This window comes from Nyctibius grandis, chromosome 4, assembly GCF_013368605.1.
Source record: "Nyctibius grandis isolate bNycGra1 chromosome 4, bNycGra1.pri, whole genome shotgun sequence".
In the NCBI taxonomy this organism is placed as follows: Eukaryota; Metazoa; Chordata; class Aves; order Nyctibiiformes; family Nyctibiidae; genus Nyctibius; species Nyctibius grandis.
In genome coordinates this window covers 84,316,403-84,340,575 of record NC_090661.1, presented here as the reverse complement: position 1 = coordinate 84,340,575, position 24,173 = coordinate 84,316,403, and the positions used below count along the sequence as shown (strand labels likewise).

The following is a 24,173-nucleotide window of genomic DNA, read 5'->3' as shown; positions in this document are numbered from 1 at the left end:
AAATTGCCAATTCCTGATATTCAGAATAATAGGTTTTAGACTGCCTCTCATGGAGGCTTATCATTTCAGAAACAATTGTGCTCTAACACAATTAACACTGCTCCCAGACCACAGCTGATTCTTCTCTCCAGCCTCCTCAGAGCCTGGCCATTACCATGTAGGTAATGCACACAGGTGCACAGCCATGCACCATGTAGGTCCACATAGGCACACACTGTGAGCTCCAGCAGGTATCAGTACCTTGCTGTAGCTCCTCATAGGCAGCACTGAATCAAAGTTTGTTACTGCAAAGAAGAGCTGAAGAGTACAGATGGGAACAAAGAAGAAGCTTGCAAAGCCAACAAGTAGTAAATGAACAATGTCTGTGAGGCAAGACCCCATCCTCAAACAGCGTAACAACAGCTCTGCATCCCGTCTGGCTGCTCTCAGCAGCTAACAGGACACTGCATCTGACTACTACCACCTCCCTTCTTCTCATGTTAGCTCCCCAACGTACCATTTGTTGTTTTAGCAGAGACAAGAACAGGGCAGGTCCCTCCACAGCCTCTAGAGAGCAAGGGCCTCAAAGACCTCTGCCCGTGTGTCTGCTGGGCAGGAGGCTCTAACTGCAGGTGCCTGAGGTGCAAACCTCCTCAGTACCATCCCGGGGCTGATCGAGGCCTACAAACCGCCTCAGAGCCATCTTGGCCTCTCTCCAGCCTTCAGTGCTTTCTCTAAGCCGTGCCTCCCTGCTGCCTCGGTGCCATCGCCGGGCCGTGAGGTGCCTCCAGGCCGCTCCTGCCGCAGCATCTCTGGGCTGTGAGGGCTCTCCGTGCTGCCTCGGCGCCATCTTCAGGCTGCCTGGTGCTCCTGCGCCAGCTCTGTTCGTCACTCCCCGGCCGTCTTCACACATTTTCTTACTCTCCCTCACATGGTACCTTAAAATCTCTGAGCGTAAAGGTGTCTCCTGCTGTGTCTCTCTGGGCAGCCCACAGCCTTTTTTGCCCTTTGCATGTCTCCGAGCTGCCCCACTGCCATCTCTGCGCTGGCTGCTGCTTCCAGGCTGCCTCAGCAGCATGTCGGCCCTCCGAGCTGCCTCAGAGCTGATCCTTTTTCTTTTTTGTCCTCTCCCTTGAAGCTTCTGCTGGACCATCAGTCATAATTCAGCTAAAAGCCTCACAGGAGAATGGCTTCAGTGTAGCCCTGGAAAATGGGATGCCCTGAGTCAGTCCTCTCACCAAGGCGTATGGTTTGGTTGGAGCCCGGCAGCCCCGCCATTAGCCCTCACAAAAGCCTCAACACTGGCCCAGCACACCAAAAGAGCCGAGTGAGCAACATCCTGGCAGCCTGGGCCTTGGTACCGGGCCGGCAACCAAAACTTCTGATCCCGCAACGGGGGAGAAACCCAGTTCTTTACAACAAACTAGATAGCTTAAGATGCCAACAGCTGGTCTGCCAGGATGTGCTGTGCACTTCCATCCTACATCAGTATGGCAGACAACACTGCCAGCACGTGTTTGACCAGTCATCAGAGGTGTCAGGCCTCCAGCAGCACAGTCTCTAGGAACTGGTTTGGTGGCAGCCATTTGCGGTGCCTGGCCACTAAACAAAGACTACCGTGGATGACTGGAGTTCTCCCTGTTTCAAGTAATAGCCCTCAGTAATAAGAGGGCTCTTGATGCAGTATTTAATATTCACTATTTATTATCTCTTTGGTGCATCATGCTGAACAAACACATATCTCTATCAGAAATGTAGGATCTAAGGAATACAGGCAATGTAATGCAAGCACATAATAGAGCAATTCTCCAAGGACTGCACATCAATTTCCCCTTTTTGTTGAAAAATTACTTGCCAAAATTCAAAACTATGTTCATGAATTAGTTAAGGCTGGATAGCCAAAATGCATTTTCCTGAAGCCCTCCTGAACTGTCTGCTTACCTAGAATATGGCAGTTCATCTGTTCAGTGGAGTTGGTCAATGTGAGTTTATCACAGCTGTGCTCTGTGAGCTGTGATGACTCTCCACCTGCTCCTGGCTGAAATTAGAGGCATTTCAAAATGGGAATATACATTTTCTACCCTCCCCCAATCTTTCAATAAAAATATGAATTGTCTTCTCATTTTTTTTTCCTTTTCTCTTTCTTTGTCACTGTAAAAAGAGGGAAGGGAAGGGAAGGGAAGGGAAGGGAAGGGAAGGGAAGGGAAGGGAAGGGAAGGGAAGGGAAGGGAAGGGAAGGGAAGGGAAGGGAAGGGAAGGGAAGGGAAGGGAAGGGAAGGGAAAGGAAGGGAAGGGAAGGGAAGGGAAGGGAAGGGAAAAGGAATATTAACACACGAATATCAAAATCCAACACATTTTGGATTTAAGTTTTTCTTATTACAAATGTAATCTTTAAAGAAATCACTTGAAGTGCTATTTCCATTTTCATAAAACGGGAAGTTTTCAGTATTAAAAAAAAAAAAAAGTGAAAGAAAACTTCCAACAGCTTCAATTTTAGTTTTATACAGGTTTGTACAGCATAAGAACTGAAAGACCTAGGGACAAAAACCTGGCATTACTTCTTTTGGCACGGGAATAAGGATATATAATATAAAGGAATCTAAGGGTGCTATTATTCATTATTTGTATTACCAAGGCATCTAGAAAGCCTGCTCAGGGACAAGGTTCCCTTTATACCAAACAGTACAAGAACAGAACAGAGAGTCTTAGACCATACCGATGCAACCCAGTCATGGCTGTCGCAGACAGCCATGAGGTAGCACTGACCCAGACTTGTACATCTATAAAAGGCAGTGGAGGTTTGTCTAGAAATACTTACTAAAGTCCTGGAAGCATTAAATATTTCATTAGCATAGTCCTGTGCTTGAGCTAAGCCCTGCCTCTCAGTATTTAAGAGCTCAATATCACCTTTACATTAATTCTAATTCTTACATATAATTTAAAATATAACTGTATTAGAAGGCTCTACTAAAACTGAAAGTAGTTTATTTCCATATTTCACCTTTATCCTGTTGGCATTTCTGGCAGTGAAAAAAATGCTCTTGCTGCCACCTTCAGATGAGCCTCCTGCTACTGCGGTTTCTCAGTGACTAAATGGTCTATACGGGCCTTATGGAAATGGTGAGATTAGCCACAGATCAAAACCAGGGACTATTGGAGCAAAACATATAAAGCAAAAAATATATAGAAAAACATTTAATCTCGCTCTTGTGGAAGCTTTTTAGCGTGTCATCTGAGTGATGCAGACTAGTCTGGGACAGATAAAAGAATATACCTCCTCTCAGTGTATGTGGGAAGTTCATACCCACAGGAAGTCAGAAAATGAAATACTTGTGGGCACATTTTAAAGGATCATAAAGTTTTATGAGTTATAAAAGCTAGAGCTAGGCCTGAGCTATTGAGTTCAGATCAAAACTAAAATCAAAATAGGAATTTGGCTTGGGTTATATTAGAAATCAGAATTGACGGTAGAGTTACGCTTTGAATCTAGGTACTCAGAGTTCAGTGAACACACTTGTATTAAACAACGTTTGATACAAATTTAAGGTGTATATATATCAAGAAATGGGTAAGTAAATAGTCATTCTCCAAAGCCTGAAGTATCCACACCACATGAGGAAGGATTCTTACCTACCTTCTAACACCATCTATAAAGAATTGCCAAGGCAGCAGTGAGTGATACGTGTCACTGAATTCAGGGCAAAAGAAATAGATCACTGAACAGATTCAGTGCAGGAAAATACTTTTTTTTGCTGTCCTAGCTTTTTAAGTCATGCATGTTGGGAAAAGCATTTATTATACATTTACATTATGAAGCTAGTTTTGTTTCTGTGTGCTAGTGATAAAGTGGCTGAGGAAGAATATGCATCTGAACTCGAGGAATAAATTGAGCTGTGGAGTGTTGCCATATCTTGTTTTTTACTGGGTAAAACTGATCACAATCCTGTATATATTTCTCAAAACCCTAGCTTCATAAAAACCTCAGCTGCAGTTTCCAGCCCTTCTGATATGAAAATCTTTAGAACATGATACAACACACAATAAAGGTTAGAAAAACAGAGAAAAATTCTTTTTTGTAATCTTATGATTTTACAACAATCACAGGCAGGAAAGGGCTATTTCATGATTTTTAATCTCTATGTAAGGCCTCACTGGAGAAGAATATTGTTAATCTGTGGAAATATTTCCTTAAATGCTAGGAAAATAATTATCATGTAATGAGTTTAGCAGTGGATATATAGAACTCATTTAGATACGGAAGGTAATTATCTGGCACATATACTGATTAAAAATGCTCAGTTACTGTCTATTACTGTCTCCTTTCTGAGTATGATCTTCATGGCAATTCATCTATGTCTGTTACATTCAGAGTAAGATGAGGTGACTGTTAACATCTTGTATATAACATCTGTAACACCCTGTAACACCCTTTGCACAGCAGCTTGAAACTGAGGTAATGAGTAATGCTTTGTCATTTCAAGTTATATTAATTTCTATAAGGGTTTTTTTTAACATTTGCTGTGATTTAAACAGCAGAATGAAATTACTTTCAAGAAATCCAGAAAATATGCATTTCTCTAATTTTTATGGTAAATAATTTAACCTTATTTCCACCATTACCCCATACTAGGTAAATAGTTTCATATAACTGTCCATGGTGTACTATGTACTGAAGGATTTAAAAAGAAAGTACTGTCTATACTCCATAAACATGCAATGTCATTCCTTTTTCTGGGATATAAAGCTGCATGCTTAAAGCTACTGTACAGACAGACAGAAATAGAGATCCATCCTGACATATTCTTAGGGACATGGATTATTGTACTTTTTTTCCCAATTCCTGTCACAATGGATCCATTTTGTAACCCTGCTCTTTGGCTCCTGGGCATGCCCTCCTCCAGCACCCACCAGGAGTAAAAGGAAGAAAGAAATGAGAAACAAAAAAGAAGACCTATGGAACAACCCAAGCCCCTAGACCAGTAGGCGAAATATCTAATCCTTTCACGTTTACACATTTTTACTTCATTGTTTTAGATCATACATATATTTTCTTTGTCGTTATCCTTTGTTTCCATCATAACAAAATTAGTTAGTCTATATCTTCCATTTCAAGTTAATTGAAAGATGTTGGAACACACAAAAATTGCTAATAGAAAAGTAACATTAAAATGTTAAGCACTCCAAAGTGGGAAATGTCAGAACTAAGATTATCTATGCATCATCCCCCTCTTGCTTGTATGTATTAATGACACAATCACAGCTCATGTTTTTATTTCAGATGTCCCCTGCTTTAGTCAGTGCACAGAGCACGTGGTGCTTAAGAATTAAGTTGGGGATTTATGAAATACAGTATCTTGTTTATGGAATTGATTGTCTTAATGTACATGACAGTGTGTGCAATTATTCCTGTGGTAATGGCATTTAGAAACACTATGAGAGGTTTGAAGTAAAGGTAGGGTATGTGGTAGACATTACTGTAGCAAAAGAGACTCCTTGCCTCAAAAACTTTCCAAGCTAGACAGACAGAAGAGCCGTGGGTTAGAAAAGTAATAGAAATCAATTTGCCCAAGGTCCTGTCCACTGTATTGGCCACATGAGGAATTAATGCAGCTCTGGCAATAAATCCTGTAGCTCAAAATTTCTGGACAGTGTAGTTATGCTGGAGAGTTTTTGTTCCAGCTACCTTTGCCCTAGAGTGATGGATTATTCTTTGCAGGAAGAAAGCAAGAAGAGCAATTCAAACTGGTGATAATGCCCTGGAGTCAGGTCTGTGAAGGGTGTCACACTGTCACAATATAGAATAGTGCCCCGAAATTAAGAAGATACAACAGATCTGAATCTCACTGCTTCTCTACCAATGAGGCACACAGAATGTTGCTGTGACACACTTGAAGCTTAATTACTTATTTATACATTATCAACAACAATTTCAACTATGTGCTAGGCCTCTCATTTGAAAAGGGAAGTGGCGACATTTTTCAAACTCGAGTTTAATATTTGCAGATGATAGCACAACCTGCTTGCCAGAGATACCTGTGATCATAACATCAAGTTTTACAGCTTTTGCCATAGAGCAGTCCCTTCTCTAACGGACTCTTTGAACAATTTAATTGTTCCCTTTGATGGATTTACATTTGTACATTTACATACACACGGATACAAATCAACCATGGGATGAAATAGTACCTGCATATATAGATGAGGCTATTCCTATACGGACATGTTAAAGGAAGGAACTTCACAAAACTCCTTTATTACTACAACTGAATGACCCAGAAAGAGGACTGCACTAAACTTTGCTCATTTGAGTGGCAGGTTTCACTCATGACACACACACATGACACCAACAGAGTGCACCCAGCCAGGGTAGACCATCTTTAGACTCTTCCCTCCACATGTATTCGTATGTAGCAACAAGTGACATTTTGAAAGCAATACAAAACCATGTTCTTCCCAGGTTCCCTAGTCTATTTTTGCAGCTACCTCCAGCAAGCAGAATGGCTGGGGTAGCAACTCATTTCAGACTTAAAGCCAAGAATCTGTTCTTGTATGTCTTTGGCAGGTCATACTGGAGCTCTGAATGTTGAAAACTCACATGGGTACAGCCTGCAGCTGCATCCTGCATATTCTGATCCTCTTTCAAACTCTTAATACAATAGGGTCTCGAATACATTGTGAGCAGAAGAAAACAACCCCCATGTTCTATTTTGGTATGTTGAGCCTAAAGTCTATTGGCTGGGAGCTGTCATCAGACATGACCATATGTTACTCAATGGTATTACAAGTAAATCCTAATTGAGTGCAAATTCTGAAGATTAAAGTCACCTCAGATTTAGCTGTATTATGTTGAGGCAAATGTATTTCAAAGTCCTGTTTAAAATGCTGGCAATTCTCAGCACAGAAATTAACAGGCTGTCATTACCTTGGATTTTATGAGCTGTTCTAAATGTCTGGAGTTCCTTGTTTGGAGCCCTTAGTCATAGAATGTAAGAACAGTCCTTTGCAGCTCAGACTGAAAAACACCACAGACAATATATTGTCAACAACTTTTGAAAAAATATTAAATATTGATACAACTAAGTCACTGAAACATCTCCTGGTATAAGCTTTTCATAAATAATGGTAAAAGACTGGGTGACTGCTGCTCTAATTGTGTTTAAAATCAAAGTTTTGCATTTAAGCAATCCACTGGCAGGATAAGCCAGGACCAGTTTATAACAGGCAGTGCATTACCTTTTGAAAACAATTAATTGTCAGAAAGATCTTCCTTAATGATTGAAGTTTATTACTGTTTCATAAGAGGACTGTGAAGTAGTAAGGAGCTGAACTTCATCTATTGGTGCACTTCAGATGATGCACTCCATTTTAATGAGATTAAAGGTTTAATGCAGATAAAAGATTCTTATCTGTTCAGTGCACCTGGATTCAACACAGGGGTTTCAGTGGGATTCACAAACAGAGAGTCATCATAGAGCTACATTCATCTTGAGCTTCTGACTGCTTTCCTTCTTCTCTATTCCATACAAAGACAAAATGATCAGGACACGTTTCTTCCTGTTTTCAGCACTGATCATGTGCAGCATACCTGCTGAGGAAATATTTCAGCCAACTCTAGTGCTGGATATGGCTAAAGTCCTTCTGGATAACTACTGCTATCCTGAAAACCTTATGGGAATGCAAGAAGCCATTGAACAAGCAATCAAGAGCGGGGAGATCCTGGACATCTCAGATCCAAAAACGCTGGCCAGTGTTTTGACAGCTGGAGTGCAGGGTGCTCTGAATGACCCAAGGCTGGTGATTTCCTATGAGCCATCACCACATGCAGCTCCCAAACAAGAAGCTGAGGCTTCCCCTACTCATGAACAACTCCTGAGTCTTATTGAGCATGTGGTCATGTATGATAAGCTGGAGGGCAATGTTGGCTACCTGAGGATTGATTATATCATAGGTCAGGAAGTTGTGCAGAAAGTTGGAGCTTTTCTGGTGGACAAGGTGTGGAAGACGCTGATAGAGACATCTGCCCTGGTGATAGATCTTCGTCACAGCACTGGGGGACAGATTTCTGGCCTCCCCTTCATCATCTCATACTTGCATGAAGCAGACAAGACGCTGCATGTTGAGACTGTATACAATCGTCCCTCCAACACCACCACAGAGATATGGACACTGCCAAAAGTGTTGGGAGAGAGGTACAGCAAAGACAAGGATGTCATTGTTTTGATCAGCCGCCACACCACAGGAGTGGCTGAAGATGTGGCTTACATCCTCAAACACATGAACAGGGCTATTACTGTCGGGGAGAAGACAGCTGGGGGCTCATTGGACATCCAGAAGCTGCGTATTGGCCCCTCCAGTTTTTATATGATGGTTCCCGTGTCACGATCTGTGAGCCCCTTGAGTGGGGGTGGACAGAGCTGGGAGGTGAGTGGGGTGATGCCATGTGTGGCTACTGAGGCAGAGCAAGCCTTGCAGAAATCCCTGGACATCCTGGCAGTGCGCAGAGCAGTGCCTGGCACCCTAAGCCACCTCACAAACACATTGAAGGACTATTACAGCTTAGTGGAGCGGGTGCCAGCGCTGCTGCGGCACCTCGTCACCTCTGACTTCTCTTCTGTGCAGTCAGCAGAGGACCTGGCCACCAAGCTCAACACTGAGATGCAGAGCTTATCTGAAGACCCTCGCCTGTTGGTCCGAGTCATGATGCCAGGTGAAGCTGCTGCCCTGCCTGCTGAGAAGCCAGTTGCAGTGGCAACCAACTTACCTGACAACGAGCAACTGCTGCATGCCTTGGTGGATACTGTCTTCAAGGTGTCAGTGTTGCCAGGCAATGTTGGCTACATGCGCTTTGATGAGTTTGCTGATGCCTCTGTGCTTGCTAAGTTGGGACCTTACATTGTCCACAAAGTGTGGGAGCCCCTCCAAAATACAGAGAACTTGATCATTGACCTACGTTACAACCCTGGGGGCCCTTCCTCCTCTGCTGTGCCTATGCTACTCTCCTATTTCCAAGATCCTGCTGCTGGCCCTGTCCATCTCTTCACAACCTATGACAGGCGCACCAACCACACACAGGAGCACAACAGCCAGGCAGAACTTCTGGGCCAGCCCTATGGGGCTCAGCGTGGCATCTACCTGCTCACCAGCCACCAAACTGCTGCAGCTGCTGAGGAGTTTGCTTACCTCATGCAGTCCCTGGGCCGTGCCACACTGATTGGTGAGATCACAGCAGGAAGCCTCTCACACACCCATACCTTCCCTCTGCTGCAGCCTGAGCAGGGAATAACCCGTGGCCTAACTATCACAGTTCCTGTTATCACCTTCATTGACAACCATGGGGAATGCTGGATGGGCGGAGGAGTTGTGCCTGATGCCATAGTGTTGGCTGAGGATGCACTGGAGAAGGCTGAAGAGGTGCTAACTTTCCACAAGAACATGGGAGTACTTTTGGAGGGTACCGGGCAACTCCTAGAGGCTCACTATGCCATCCCAGAAGTGGCTGCTAAGGCCAGTGCTATGCTTAGCACCAAACGGGCCCAAGGAGGTTATCGATCAGCTGTAGACTTTGAGACATTGGCTTCCCAGCTTACCAGTGACTTGCAGGAGGCCTCGGGGGACCATCGGCTTCATGTCTTCCACAGCCACGTGGAACCAACACCAGAAGAACAGCTTCCCAACATAATTCCCAGCCCTGAGGAGCTGAGCTACATTATTGAGGCACTCTTCAAAATTGAGGTATTGCCAGGCAACCTGGGCTACCTTCGCTTTGATATGATGGCTGAGGCAGAAACAGTGAAGACCATTGGGCCCCAGCTGGTGCAGATGGTATGGAACAAGCTGGTGGACACAGATGCCATGATTATTGACATGAGGTACAACACAGGTGGCTACTCCACTGCGATCCCAATACTTTGTTCCTACTTTTTTGAGCCTGAGCCTCGGCAACACCTCTACACTCTCTTCGATCGTAGTACCTCTCGCAGCACGGAGGTATGGACTCTCCCCCAAGTCAGCGGCAAGAGATATGGCTCCCTCAAGGACATCTACATCCTAACAAGCCATATGAGTGGCTCAGCAGCTGAAGCTTTCACTCGCTCTATGAAGGATCTACACCGGGCCACAGTTATTGGTGAGCCCACAGTAGGTGGTTCCCTCTCAGTGGGCATTTATCGTGTTGGTAACAGTTCCCTGTATGCCTCCATCCCCAGCCAAGTGGTGCTCAGCCCAGTCACTGGGAAAGTGTGGAGTGTGTCTGGGGTGGAGCCACACATCACGGTCCAGGCCAGCGAAGCCATGGCTGTAGCCCAGCACATTGCCAACCTGCGTGCCCTGGTGCCACAGACACTGCAAACTGTAGGCAAGCTTGTGGCAGATAATTATGCCTTTGTGGACATTGGGACTGTTATAGCATCCGACCTCACCAAGAACATCAACAAAGACAGTTATAAAAGGATTAATACAGAAGAGGAGCTGGCCAGGAAGGTGACTGCCAACTTGCAAGCTCTTTCTGATGATGAGCACCTGAAAATACTCTACATCCCTGAACATGCCAAGGACAGCATCCCAGGGATCATACCAAAACAGGTACAGTTCTTTTGTACCCAGCTACGCTGATACCAGCTAGAATGCGAGCACTGAGTCAGATATCTTATCTTGTTTCTAGCCCGTATCATAAACCCACCAGGATTTACATGTGCCCATTAGAGAAGCCAGTGCCTGAGTGGGTTTTGGAGGCTGAGGTCTCTCTGGCACTAAGGCAAGTCAAGGTCGTAGCTCGTGATAGTAGATAGTAGTTCTGAATGCATGCATTTTGGGGTGAACAACCTCCAGGCTGTGAATCTCTTTCCATTGCCATCTGCCACAAGCAACGATTCTGATGCAGTGATCCTCTCTCTTTCAGTGCTACGGCTTTTCAAGCTGTAATAAATTAATGCAGGAACCCACTGGTCACAAACTAAGTTTGTAATTTAAGAAAAATTTGGTTGGACCAGAGTAAATGCATACACCTGCAAAACATGCAGACACGTAATTTTTAATGGATTTTTCTATATAAAATTGCTGTACCTGACTTCTAATTCTATTAAACAAGTATAACAAGCAACTCCTTTGGTAGTCACAGTGGAAAGTTGTTCTGATTGTATCCCATGCTTGGCATGAGACAGTTTCCCAGTGACCTAGAAATACTTTGGAAGAAGTATCTGGGTGGAAGTTAGGTGACCCCAAGGAGAAATTAATTTTTAATAATCTTCTTTTGCCCTTGCTGTGTGGTTTGCATAACAATCTGTGCTTTGTTCTGAGCCTGGGTATTTATACACTGGTCTGCCTTGGCAATCTTTCTTATTCATTGTTGTCCTGGAGGGAGCTCCCAGGAGCACTTGTTAAAATTCCATCTTCAAATTAAAAGGAGGGTTAGGATAACCTGATCCCTTTCTTGGAAGGAGTTAGTTCCTTTCTGGCTACTGCGCTAGCATGGCTATTAGAGACGTCTTCTCTCCAGGGACTCATAAAATTACTTTTTCAAGAGAATACATTTGCCTTTGCAATGAACCAGAGTGTACCAAGTGTCAGGTAACTATTAAAGGTTTCCTGGGGGAGGAAATCTGTGGGCTTCCACCCTCTGAAGTTTTTGGCATGCATGATTTAAAGTGGGCATGACCTTTGTGGTATTATCTCCAACACAAAGGGTCAAAAACAAAGTCTAAGCATTGCCAAGGGAGTAGTTTTTTTCAGGTTTGTTAACCAAGAGATGCTGGCACCATTCTTGCCTCTAAGCTTAAATGGAAATAATTAACTAAAGGATTTTTCTATTCCATCATTCTCTTTCCCTCTTACATTTGTTGGGTGTAGAAAACTTCACTCTAAAGATATTTTTGACAGAGCTCCCTGCTAAATTATTAGCAACATATCAGTAGTGATACATCATAATTTCTCCCCATTCTACAAAGTGGGCTCATCTTGCAAATTAGTCAATGTTTTCACTGAAGTCTGTTAATGGATATTGTTCGCTATTTTTATTTGTTCAATCCTTACTTTATTCAGACCTTGAATGTTGAGAACAGGCTGTACAGGAGAAATATCTTGTTTATCTCGTGACATGAAATTCTGATCCTGATAGAGTTACTGAGGAAATGCCATTATACTAATTAATGCCTCTGTTTACCTCAGTTCTTTGTCAAGCAAAATGATTGGACGAGGTCAGGGATACATCCATAAGAAGGAAATCACATCAGTGTCGATGAAAATCAGGACAAAACTGAGATTTCTTCAAGGGGAAATAATGTATAAATAGCAGAGGAGAAGCACAGGTCTCTTATGAGGCTGAAATAGTTTCCAAAGGGGTATGCATTCCCTCATAGTGGTTGAGGAAATTGGGAGGCAGAGAGACAACAGAACAGTGTTAAGACATTTTAATGCAAAAGAGGGTGAGTGAACAAAGACTCTGAAGTCACTGAAGTAAAGGCTTTTCCTTGTGATAGAGGTAGAAGAAAATTCATCTATTCCACAGAGCACTGGGCAGCAAGAGTACCTTCATTTCCTGCCTTGCTTTTGTAGGGGCAAGAGGATGATTTCAGTGGCACATTTCAGGAATACCCCATATCAGTACCCCAGAGAGCAAATGCCTGAAGATTACAGTGAAGCTTACATGATGGCACTAATTGCCTTTGTAAATTTTTTTTTTACAGTCCTATACATGGACATAGTGGCTCTTTTAATCTGTATCACATTTATTCCTCAAAACCCCAAGAGTTAGTTTTTCTCTTGTGCTACCTACCTTCCAAGCCACTCTTTCCCTTGACAGTGGCATTTTCTTGGTAATGACCTTGACAATGAAGCAGATCCAACACAATTAAATGAAAGTGATGATGAATAACTGCAGGAAGAATGGGATGGGACATAGGAGACAGACAAGTGAAATGCATGTAGACCTTTGCATCTGCTACACTAGAATAGCTGCTGAAGCATAATACAGGGTAGTGAATATGTCTCCTCTATGACAGCAGCAAGGTCAGCGCTAGCCAGAGTTGTCTGCTGCATAAATGCCACTTTCCAAAGTCAGACTTCTCAGTGGCAAATGCTGTATATATTGTTTGTGATTCAGAAAATAGCATTTTGCTTATAAAGCAAAGCTCTGTAAACTTGCTGATGCACAGTTCAATAACCCCTACTACTTATTCTTCTGTTTTCCCCCCTCTCCCGCCAGTCATACCTTCCTTTCCATACTGAAACATTTGTGTTCATAAATATCTGAGTATTGTAGACTACCAATGGAAGAACTGCTGCCTGATTTTGGCAAATGTGTTATGTCAATTTTAAGTGACAAGAATCTCCCTGAGTGACTCTTTTGTTCCCATGATAATGCCCAAATACTTTTAATGCAGTCTTCATAGCTAAGAGAATTTTTGTATTAATGTTTTAGATAAGCAGCTGAAAATGATGATCAGAGTAAAAGACAAAAAGGAATCCTTCCTAAAGAGAAATGGTTGCTGCATTTGAAGTCTCCCTTTTCCCAGATAAATAATATGCATCTATAGCAAAGTATTGTCCTTGCTGAAGGAGGCAATAGTTACAGATGTTTCACTAGAAAGGAGTATAGTTTGCTTATGTCCCTTCATTAATGAGTGAAATAAAAATGCTCAACTCAAAGTGTCAAGACAGATAATCAAATTGCTACATGTATTGCAAACAAGTGGAAAAAAATCATTGTGGGCCCATACAATGCTGATTTATATCAACATAACAACAGTAAAGTCAGTGGAACTAGAAAAGTTTATGCAAGCCAAAAAAAAAGTCTTGTGTTTAACTCTGACACTTCACCTTTTGCAATTCATGCTTGTTTCTTGTATTTGATGCAGAAAAGAATACAACACTTTGTTAATCACTTTTGTTCTATTTCTGGTACCTTTCATCTTCTGATCCTGATACTCAAGCTCAATGCATCTACGTTTGCAGTTACAATCCCATCAGAGATCCACTTGTGCTCATTTTTTTCCATTGTCATTAATATTACAGTAGATTTGGCCATTAGTTTTTAAGGATATTCAGTGGGTTTTGGATGAAAATCAAAATTTAGCCATGAATCGCGTTTTCAAATTTTCCTTACAAATGTAATCTTCCAGGGCATTGACTAGAAAATAACTGCTCAGTGGCTTGCAATGAGTATGTTACAAGCTGTGTATTGTCAAAGCAGGCTTACACACTGCTGTGCAGCACTACCCTTTGAAGGGCGAAAGTACAGCTTCTCACTCTGCCATGCTCTCCCTCAATGGGGACTGAGAGCCTTAAATAACCTCTTTTAATCTTTTCCGGAGCAGCCTCCCAGAGAGTTTCAGCTTTTGCTTGTGGTAACCCTCCCATCCTGGCTGTCTTGGTGCCATGGAGGGCGGTATTATAATTCAAAGCTACAGTTCCAGAAAACCTGGAGAAATGACCTGTGAAAAGCAAGATGAAGTTAAATAAGAACACGTGGAAGGTTCTTACACAGTTTCTAGGGTGAAAGTAATTGACTGCACAGCTCTGGGAGGAAAACGGCTTGTTAATGGTGTTTAGGGGGAGTCCTGTAAAAAAGGTATATGCATTCTTCAGAGTTCATAAGCTGAACACAAGTCAATAGAGTCAAGCTGTTGCAATAAAAAATAAAAATCATCAAAATAGAATGGATAAGGAGGAATATAATCAGTAAGACATGAAGTCTTCTGCTGTATTCATCTCTAAAGAAAATTCAGCTAGAGTATGCTACTCACAGTCTTGGGCAATGCTTTTCTGGGAAGATGTGGCTCAAGTGGGAAGACTAAGGAAAAGAGGAACAGTAGTAAAGAGAAGACTGAATAAGAGTCATCTCAAAAATGTTTAAAAGATTTGAGTTGTTTATTCCAGAGAGAAGAAAACTGAGAGGAGGCATGAAAACAGTCTTCAGATACATAAGAGGCTGTTTCAAATATGAAGAGAATAATCTGTTCCGTTGTCCATAGTGAAAAGCCCAAGAAGTATTGTGCTTGAACTGTAGAAAGTAGTGAACTTAGACTGTTTACACAAGATGTTAGAAACATCTTTATAATAGTAAGGCTAGTGACATACTAGACTGGATTGCCTGGAAATCACCCAGTGATTTTTAAGAGCAAGGTGTTTTTAAGAGCAAGAGAGAATCAGTTGTCAGGGATATAGCTAATCCTGCTCAGTCCTTGAGCTGGGGGACCTACAAGGATGGACGGTTCCATTCCAGCCTGTGAGGGTACACAAGGAACCCAAATATTATTCTAAGAAAGAAAGGCACAACCCCACCACCCAGCCCTCAAGATCTCATAGTTCTTAGACCAATCTCAGGATTTGCAATGGCATGAGGCTCTTGGCTGATAATATGTTGACAGCTGGCAGTTGACAGCTCTAACAACCTTGATGGAAATCAGAGTTACATTACAATGGCCAGCACAAAATTAGCTACAAAAGTACAATTTCTATCTAAATAGACAAAACAACTTAGGGGAGAGGTGAAAGGGGAGGAAAGAGGGAAGAGAGGCGCAGTTGGAAAAGTAGTTTGCCCATGGTTCAGGTATGTGTCAGTAGCAGAACCAGTGATGAAACTCCATGCATGAGTCCCGGGGCAGCATTCTAGGTCCTGTTTTGTGTCACATTACTTGTTCCAGTTAGGCCACTCACTTGTGAAAGGAGACTGCAGAATAGGGCTGGAGACTCTATATAGTTAACGAAAAACAATTCTTCCTTGGCTTAAGTGGTGTTAGCTTGGAAGTCCTTTAGTCTAGCCACATTGCTTATAGTGTTCTTACTAAGGCACCTGAGGGTTTATATTTAACCATCGAGTCATTTGTATGTAAACATTGCCTGACTGAGCAGCAGGATCTTACTCTCAGCTGCATCCTGCCCCAGCTTGTCCTTGGCCTGCAAACTGAGCCCTGCCTTCCAAAGGAGAGTGTGCTGTTGCTCTCTGAAGCTAGACTCACCTCCTTAGGTACCAGCAGCACATGGCCCATGTGTCACTGTCATGAACCTGCAGTTTTCCAGGGCAGTAACTCTCTCTCTTCTGTCAGTTCCAGCTTCCACCCCTCATTTGCTTAAAAATTAGGAGGCTTCTCCCCGCTCAATTACATGCTGAGTGCTTTTCATCTGAGTTCTGCTCTTAGAGCCTTTAGAACAGATTTGCTTTCATACCTTTTCCTGCAGCCAGGAAGATGAAGAAGAGTTTCTTTGAGATCCTTACATATTCATTTTACCCCATGAGACCTGAGGCTTTAACAGCAACCTGCCCACCTTGAAATCTGTAATGAATTTCCAAGAGTTAGCAACACTACTTGCAAGTACTGAAGTCCTCAGTGAACAAAGATGCAATGCAGCACAGTAAAATAACAAGTAGGGAAAAAAAAATTACCGTAGACAGAGAGGTTATTCTTAACGAGCATGCTTAGGGGTGGGCATCTACCAATTATTGTTGTAGACAGAGCTAAGAAATCTGTGCATTCAGTTAAAATATCATTAGTAAGTGGCTGAGAGTAGCACATCAATTTTATTTGTAGATGTTACCAATGAATGATGATTTTTTTTTCTCCTGGGGGGATCAGTCCCTCTGAACTAGATATAAGCTCTGTCAGAACAATGCAATGCATGCTGGATATATTCTACAAAACCGTGATTTGTTAATCAAAGTACAGTGGGCAGATCAAGTAGCATTGCTGTCACTGAGAAGTGGATTGGAAATGACAAACTCAGTAGTGCTGGACTGATACGTTTACAGTCCAGATACAGTGGTTATTTTCACAAGGTACAGTGAGAAAGAAGGGTACAGAAAAGGACTCAGCAGAGTTTGCTCTCACCATCAGATCAACAACTACTGGCCAACAGGGCTTTTAAATTAATGTTTGAAATTTTGGTAATTTTGTCATACAGAAGGCACTGAATGATGAAGAAGCCCAGGGCAGCCAGAAGCATGATATGGTGGGTAATATTCCCCAAGGTAAAGGTAAAGTGCTTGAGCTGTGTCAAGTACAGCTGCATCCACACACCTTGGAAACCCTCTTTCTGCTGTGGCAGACCTGCTTTTGGCAGGACCACAATCCCAGGCCAGAGCACTACCTGTAGGGCAAGAGATTGCCTGACTCCTCTACAGTTGCAGAAAGCCCAAATGCCTCATAAATTCTGCAGCATACTGCAGGTTGGGAGAGCACCTTTTAGCACATGGCTCACTGCTGGCTCCTTGTTCTTTTGGGTATAAAAGTATGAATAGTCTGGGGCTGAGCTATGGCACGAGGCAAATGGTTAAAAAGCAAGTATAAAATCATTTTCACAGCAACCCTGAGGAGAATAAGCCAAATTGCTGAAGGTCACATAAGTCATATATATCCCAAAGCCTTATCTCCTTAAGCTGAAGGAGAGTCTTCCATTTTCAGACACATACATGCAAAATATAAGTTTGGCAATAGGAGCAGGCTATGACTCCAATGCATATAGGGCTTACTAGGATCACTTTATTAGTTGGCTACACATTGCTATTAAAGAAATTGTTGCTGTTTAATAACATAAGCTAAACAAAATGAAAATAATCACAGCCTAACACGTGAGACTCCAGGCACATGGCCACCATATAAGAGTTTTAACACATCTACCTCATGAGTACACTGGCACATGCCCAACACATCATGTTCCTCACTGTCACAGGGACTGGCTCATTAAGAGGGGCTGGGGCAAACCTCACCTGCAGCCAGCAGCTGTTTGTCAGCTGAGGCCAATCAAGAGATTATAAAAGTCCCAAGTGCCTTATTTAGAAAGAACTGCTAAAGGAAACAAGAGGGCTTGGGTGGCAGGCCTGGGATAGTGGCTTATTCTGCAGGTCAGGGGATGGTTCTTGTAGACTTCTCAGCCTCTGGTCCAAGTAAATTCCTGTATTTTTGAAAAATAAACTAAGCTCTGACAAGTAGGGGCCTGATCCAGATTCCGGGTATGCTATTGAGGCACCCCATACTGGGCAAACAGTACAGCAGCCAATGCTAACCTATGTTTAATATGCAAAAATTTTAATATCATTCATTATGTTCTTCAAACTTGGTCACATTCCTCACATATGTCCCACCTGGACTAAACTTGACCCACATAACTCTTTTTAAATCTTGCGCCAAGCTATCAGTGCCAGCAAATGATTTGTTTTGTTTTTCCAACTCTTTCAGATCCCTGCCCCAGAAGGATTTGAAGATCTGATTAAATTTTCATTCCACACAAATGTATTTGAGAACAACATCGGCTATCTGAGATTCGATATGTTTGGAGACAGTGAACTTCTAACCCAGGTGTCCGACCTACTAGTAGAGCATGTTTGGAAGAAAATTGTTCACACAGATGCATTAATCATAGACATGAGGTAAACCTTTGAATGGCAAATAACCAAAGCTCTTTCAAAACAGCATTTTATTTGTAACAGTGAATTAGCTTTACATGGCTTACTGTCCTGTTTACAGGCTAACTTTGCTGGGATTAAATGAGAAAAGGAGAACAGCCAAGGAAAACAGTAACAGTCTGGAAGTATATCTCAAGATAAATTGTACCATCACTTGAGATGTTTAGAACTAAAAAGGCAAATCTAGGGAATATGTTGCAGAACGCAATCCTGGACGGCACATCTGTTTTCTTTCTCTGATTTCTTTCTAATCTAACTCTGCATGCGCCTTGTATTAATTAGATATATATGCCTTTCTTTTACTGCAGGCAGCGGTCAAGTGATTGAACAGTCAAAAAAACAGACCATGCGTAAGGCTGTGTTACAACATCTAGTTTGCCATATCTGCAGTGTTAAATTATCCTGGGCTATCAGCCCTATACAGAATGACCCTTGTGCACAGAGCACAAAGGTGGCTTAAAGGTACTGTTGCCTCAAAGGTACTGTAGCACTCCTAGAGCCTGCTGCAGCAAGCTACAGAATTGTATGCCTGCTCTCATTTTAGGATTCTGTTGGACACTCCAGTGTGTCAACAATGTTCCAAATCTTATGAGCCAGAAGATGGCGTTCATTTCTTGCTACCTATCAAAGCAGATGAATATCACAAATGCACATTTCCCATACAGTATTTAGATAAGTCATTCCCTTGTTTTGGTCCGGAGCTAGTGTTTGTGAGTGCAGAACATTACAAATATCAACTAAAGAAAAGAAGGCCTTTGTAAGAACTCCTTTTTAATGCTAGAACCACTTATGTCCATTGCCATCATGGGGCTTTCAATATTTGGTAATCTTCTTAATATTATTCTGGGATTTGCAGCATGTGCAAGAAAAGATGAGCACAGGTATGAGAGCAGACAGAGGGATCTCACTATGTGAGCACAGAGGAGGCAGGGCAGCAACCAACAAAACACACCCATGACTGAACTTAAAGTCAGCAAAGCCACCACCATCTTCCAACAGACTTGAGATGGGACTGGGACTTTCCTCTTTCTTGCCCCAGTTTTCTTCCAAGCTAAAATTCTTATCAGGCCAGGGGCAATAAAACAGCAAAGGTAAATCATGTCCCAGGTACCAAATGGTCTCATTACAGTTCTTTTCTTGGGTTGCTTTGGGTTTTTTTTATTTAATGTGTTTTCAGCCCTTTGAGTACACACAAAAGACCCAGTCTCTGAAGGCATATAAAAGAGAACCCCAAACATTTTACCTTTTGAAATTCTCCCTAAACCAATCTTATGTTTTTAAGGCAAGGCTGATAATTTCAATTTTGCATGGGATTAACCATAATGAATAATGTTTCTCATCTTACAAGTTTTCCTCCCTGGAACAGCTGGGCCACCGATGAACTTCATATTTTGATAATTTCAATTTTGCATGGGATTAATTATAATGCATAATGTCTCTCACCTTAATAGTTCCCCTTCATGGAACAGCTGTGACACTCATGAATTTCATATTTTTAACCTTCACAGCACTGAGACATTGATAAACTAAACAGCTTCCCTAATGTCACACAAGAAGTCTGTAATGAAGTACTTGCCTCCGAGAGTTAAGCGAAAACTCTTAACTGCTCAGTCATTATTCCTGACTAAAGTTTCTGCAGTTTCACTGTCCTACGTGCAAGACAGTCCCAGGAAGAGCTCTCCAGCACTGCTCTAGCTGCCTGCTTGCCACTTACTTCAACCATGATGGCAGCTATAGGAAATGGCTCTGCTGGGTCTAGCTGCCTCCTGGGCTGTGCAGCTGCAGGGACAGCACTCTCCGGGACACACTAAAGAGGCTTATTTCAGTTCGAGCCAGGTACAGTGGGAATCCAGCATACAACTCCCAAATGCTGCAGAATAAAGAGGTAGCTTCACTCTTCGGGACAGAGGCCTCCTGGATTGTCTAATCCTTTTCTGGAGGTGAAATAAACTTAGTTATGGGCTGGACTGAGCAAAACTAATTTTCTAGGAGGTTTTGCTGGAATGTCTGTGCCAGGGACTCCTAACATCAACTACATGAAAGCACTGTATCTATCTCCTACTAGTGAGCAAGGTACAAACATTTCCAGTGCTGTATGTGTTCTAGGATTAGTGAAAAGTGACAAAAAATAATTTGGTGTTCCAGTGTTCTCCAATGACACATAAGCTTTCAGTGAATTTAATTTGCAGAGACTGATATGAAATTAAACTACAACCAAATTTTTCAAACATGACTGTCCTAAATGAAGCAGCCAACACAATCTTTAGACACAAAAAGAAATGGCCTGATCTTATAAGGTGCCAAACACCAAGTATTCCTATTGTGTGCATCAGGAAATAAGAACACATCAGTTCTATGAACATATGTTGCCTACATTGGGATCTACATTTATATATTAGAGTTTAGGTATTTAGTCATGCTGCCTGTGTCAGTAACAGCATGGGTTATTCAGAGTACAAGAATAACAAGAATCTGATGTTTCTCTGCTAATTAAGAGTCTTTGCTTACTTTCTGATTTTTTTTCCAGGTTGAATCAAGAAAAAGATAGACCATTCAGTTTTATGTTTGTTTCTGCAGTCAGTTGTGGGCAATAACAGTCCAAGACTCTTAGATGGGATTTTGTTTCTCTGATAAATATGCAAATACTGATAGGGGAGAATGAATGTAACTGTATCAAAATGTAGCCATAAGCCCTTTCAGTACTGATGTTAAGAAACAATACTTCAAAGAGAGCTCTACTGCCTGGCACAAATTTTCAATTGTTTCCTTAATATTTTTAATTTTTGAAAAGGTACAATGTTGGAGGCTCCACCACTTCCATACCAATCCTATGCTCATACTTCTTTGATGAAGGACACCAAATCCTCTTGGACAGAGTTTACGACAGACCCAGTGACTCAATAAAGGAAGTATGGACCCAGCCACAGCTCAAAGGTAAAATGACAATTTCTTTTTAGAGTAGTTTTTCATTTCAGAGGTCCCTCCTTGTTTATTTTAAAGTGAGCCATTAGACACTGTAACTCATTTGGTGAAAGCACCTGCCACAATTAGCTCAAGTTGTGCAGAGAATGTAAAACCAAAAATGTGCATTTCAGCCATGTCCCTCAATGCCATCTACAAATAACAGTTCATCACTCCTAGGAATGGGATATGTTAGGCACAGAGGCTTGTAAACTGGTCCACAGAAGTTTAGCTGAATGCTGTGTATAGAAGTTGTGACTTGTTGCTTTTAAAAGTTGCCAAAATTAAAAATAAATCCTGTGGTGCCTAGACTTCTATAATATCTCTTCCAATACTCACACATAGTTTTACACGTAGCTCCTCACTTCCTACCTGTGTAATCCACTATTTCAGTAAATGAAAACACCCACAATAGCCCAGTTTGTCCAGAGAATGCAAGAAAGAAAGAAAAGCACTACATTTTGCACATCTGAGTGAGTCTGGAGCTTTTGGCAATGTATCACACTCCCTGTCACACACACACACACCCCCACACACCCCCACTGTTCATAGAAGTTGAAGGGATGCAGCAACATGCAGAAGCACATCTCTTCAGTGCGCATAAAGTGCAGTTAGAGTGCTAAGAAGCCTTAAACATTGGTTTTAATTCTTTTCCCCTTTAAAGCTGACAGTACCAAAAAAGGTATCACAATGGTGTCTGCAATTATTGGCTTGGAGCATGCTGAAAAGGTTAAACTTTGTCGCAGGCTTCAGGTTCCATCTGTTTTCTCAGGCAGTCAGAGGTGGGCTGTGCTAAGGGATATAATTACTATGGACACATTCCAGTTCCCATCAAAGAGAACAGGCAGACTCATATTAACTTCAAAGTAGCTGGATCTGGTCCTGTAATATATATAGCTACTGTGAAAAGGGTCTTCTAATGCATATTACATCTATAGTGAAATGAGATCAACAGCCGGCTAAACATGAGCCAGCAGTGTGCCCAGGTGGCCAAGAAGGCCAATGGCATCCTGGCCTCTATTAAGAATAGTGTAGCCAGCCGGTCTAGGGAAGTGATCGTCCCTCTGTACTCGGCACTGGTGAGGCCACACCTTAAATACTGTGTTCAGTTCTGGGCCCCGCACTTCAAGAAAGATGTTGAGGTGTTGGAGCGAGTCTGGAGGAGGGCGACCAAGCTGGTGAAGGGTCTGGAGGGTACGACCTATGAGGAACGGCTGAGGGAGCTGGGGTTGTTTAGCCTGGAGAAGAGGAGGCTCAGAGGTGACCTTATTGCAGTCTACACCTACCTGAAGGGAGGTTGTAGTGAAGTGGGAGTCGGCCTCTTCTCCCAGGCAGCTAGCGATAGGACAAGAGGACACAGCCTCAAGCTTTGGCAGGGGAGGTTCAGGTTGGACATTAGGAAGCATTTCTTCTCAGAAGGGGTCATTAGACATTGGAATGGGCTGCCCAGGGAGGTGGTGGAGTCACCGTCTCTGGATGTGTTTAAGAAAAGACTGGACATGGCACTTAGTGCCATGGTCTAGGTGACATGGTGGTGTCAGGGCAATGGTTGGACTCGATGATCCCAGAGGTCTCTTCCAACCTGATTGATTCTGTGTGATTCTGTGTGATTCTGTGAGAAGAGCAAAGATGGTGTGAAAATTAATTACCATGCTATTGGCCCCTCTCTCACAGTTTAGTATGAGAATTGCATGTCATACTGTAACTTACTTAAAGAATGACGTTTTTAGAGCAGTTTAGAGTAGTTTTCAAGTTATCAGGTCCCAGTTGTGACACATTGGCCACCTTTTCAAGGGAACTAAGCTCTCAAAAAGTACCTAGCATGTTCAGATATGTCAAAAATAAAATGCAAAATACCACCTACTTCTGTCAGCTGATTTATGCAAGAAAATAAGATAACTTGTCTCAGATCCTAATAATAAAGGGGTATTTGTTGAAGGGCTTGGGACAACGGCCATGCAACAGCTTCCATTTATGGACTATATAAAGCCTGTGGGAAACTACTATAATTATATTTTCATAAAATTCCTCCTGCATAGTTTGCAGGCCAAGCTCTGTGACAGCAATGTTGCTAGAGCAGGGATGAGAATGAAACTGAAGATGCTGCTGGCTGAGGTTTGAGTATTCCTACTGGAGCAGTGTAAAATGTCTCTTTCCTCACCTGCCTATCCCAATCCTCTGATGGGATCTAGAGCTCCTGTAAAAGTCAAAGCCACAGAAAAGCCAGTAGTAGTAACCATGAGCTGGCCTTCCAGCAGCTGGAGCTCATAACCAGAAACTGATGGCACAAGAGCACCACATAGGGTGACGGTCTTTTTACAGTATAGGGTCTGGGATAGTAAAATGTGCTTTAATACTATCATAGATACAAAGTAAATTTCCAAAGTTCTTTGATTTTTAATAGGAGGTAGGGAATGAAGTGTCTTGTATCTTGGCTTCTCTTGCTCCATTATGGAAATAAATCTCTGAAAATTGATGCATTTTCTGATGCTTTTTGTCCTTTCTGGCAGGGGACAGGTACGGCTCTCAGAAGGGGCTAATAATCCTCACCAGTGCTGTGACAGCTGGGGCTGCTGAAGAGTTTGTATACATAATGAAGAGACTGGGCAGAGCTCTCATCATTGGGGAACAGACCAGTGGTGGCTGCCATTCCCCACAGACACATCAAATAGACGATACCAATTTCTACATCATCATCCCCACCTCCAGATCAGTCACCTCTGCAGAGGGCACTTCTTGGGAAGGGAAAGGGGTACCTCCTCACATGGAAACATCAGCTGACACAGCACTCATCAAAGCAAAGGAGATGCTTAGTGCTCAGCTGCACAGCTCTAGATAG

General features: G+C 42.5%; 1 protein-coding gene across 1 annotated transcript; it reads left to right on the top strand.

Moving 5' to 3' along the window:
- The first annotated feature begins 7,512 nt into the window (after positions 1-7,512).
- Positions 7,513-24,173, top strand: RBP3 (retinol binding protein 3). The gene is made up of 4 exons (XM_068399974.1): positions 7,513-10,560; positions 18,147-18,337; positions 21,165-21,307; positions 23,845-24,173. The coding sequence occupies exons 1-4, from the start codon at positions 7,513-7,515 to the stop codon at positions 24,171-24,173; spliced, it is 3,711 nt and encodes a 1,236-aa protein (XP_068256075.1).

What these genes read in the sequence shown, in the direction of transcription:
- RBP3 (XM_068399974.1), top strand. Translation starts at nt 7,513, where the DNA reads ATGATCAGGACACGTTTCTTCCTGTTTTCAGCACTGATCATGTGCAGC. An exon ending in CAGGGATCATACCAAAACAG is followed by an intron (nt 10,561 to 18,146) that starts GTACAGTTCTTT and finishes CAACTCTTTCAG; the next exon opens with ATCCCTGCCCCAGAAGGATT. An exon ending in GACCCAGCCACAGCTCAAAG is followed by an intron (nt 21,308 to 23,844) that starts GTAAAATGACAA and finishes CCTTTCTGGCAG; the next exon opens with GGGACAGGTACGGCTCTCAG.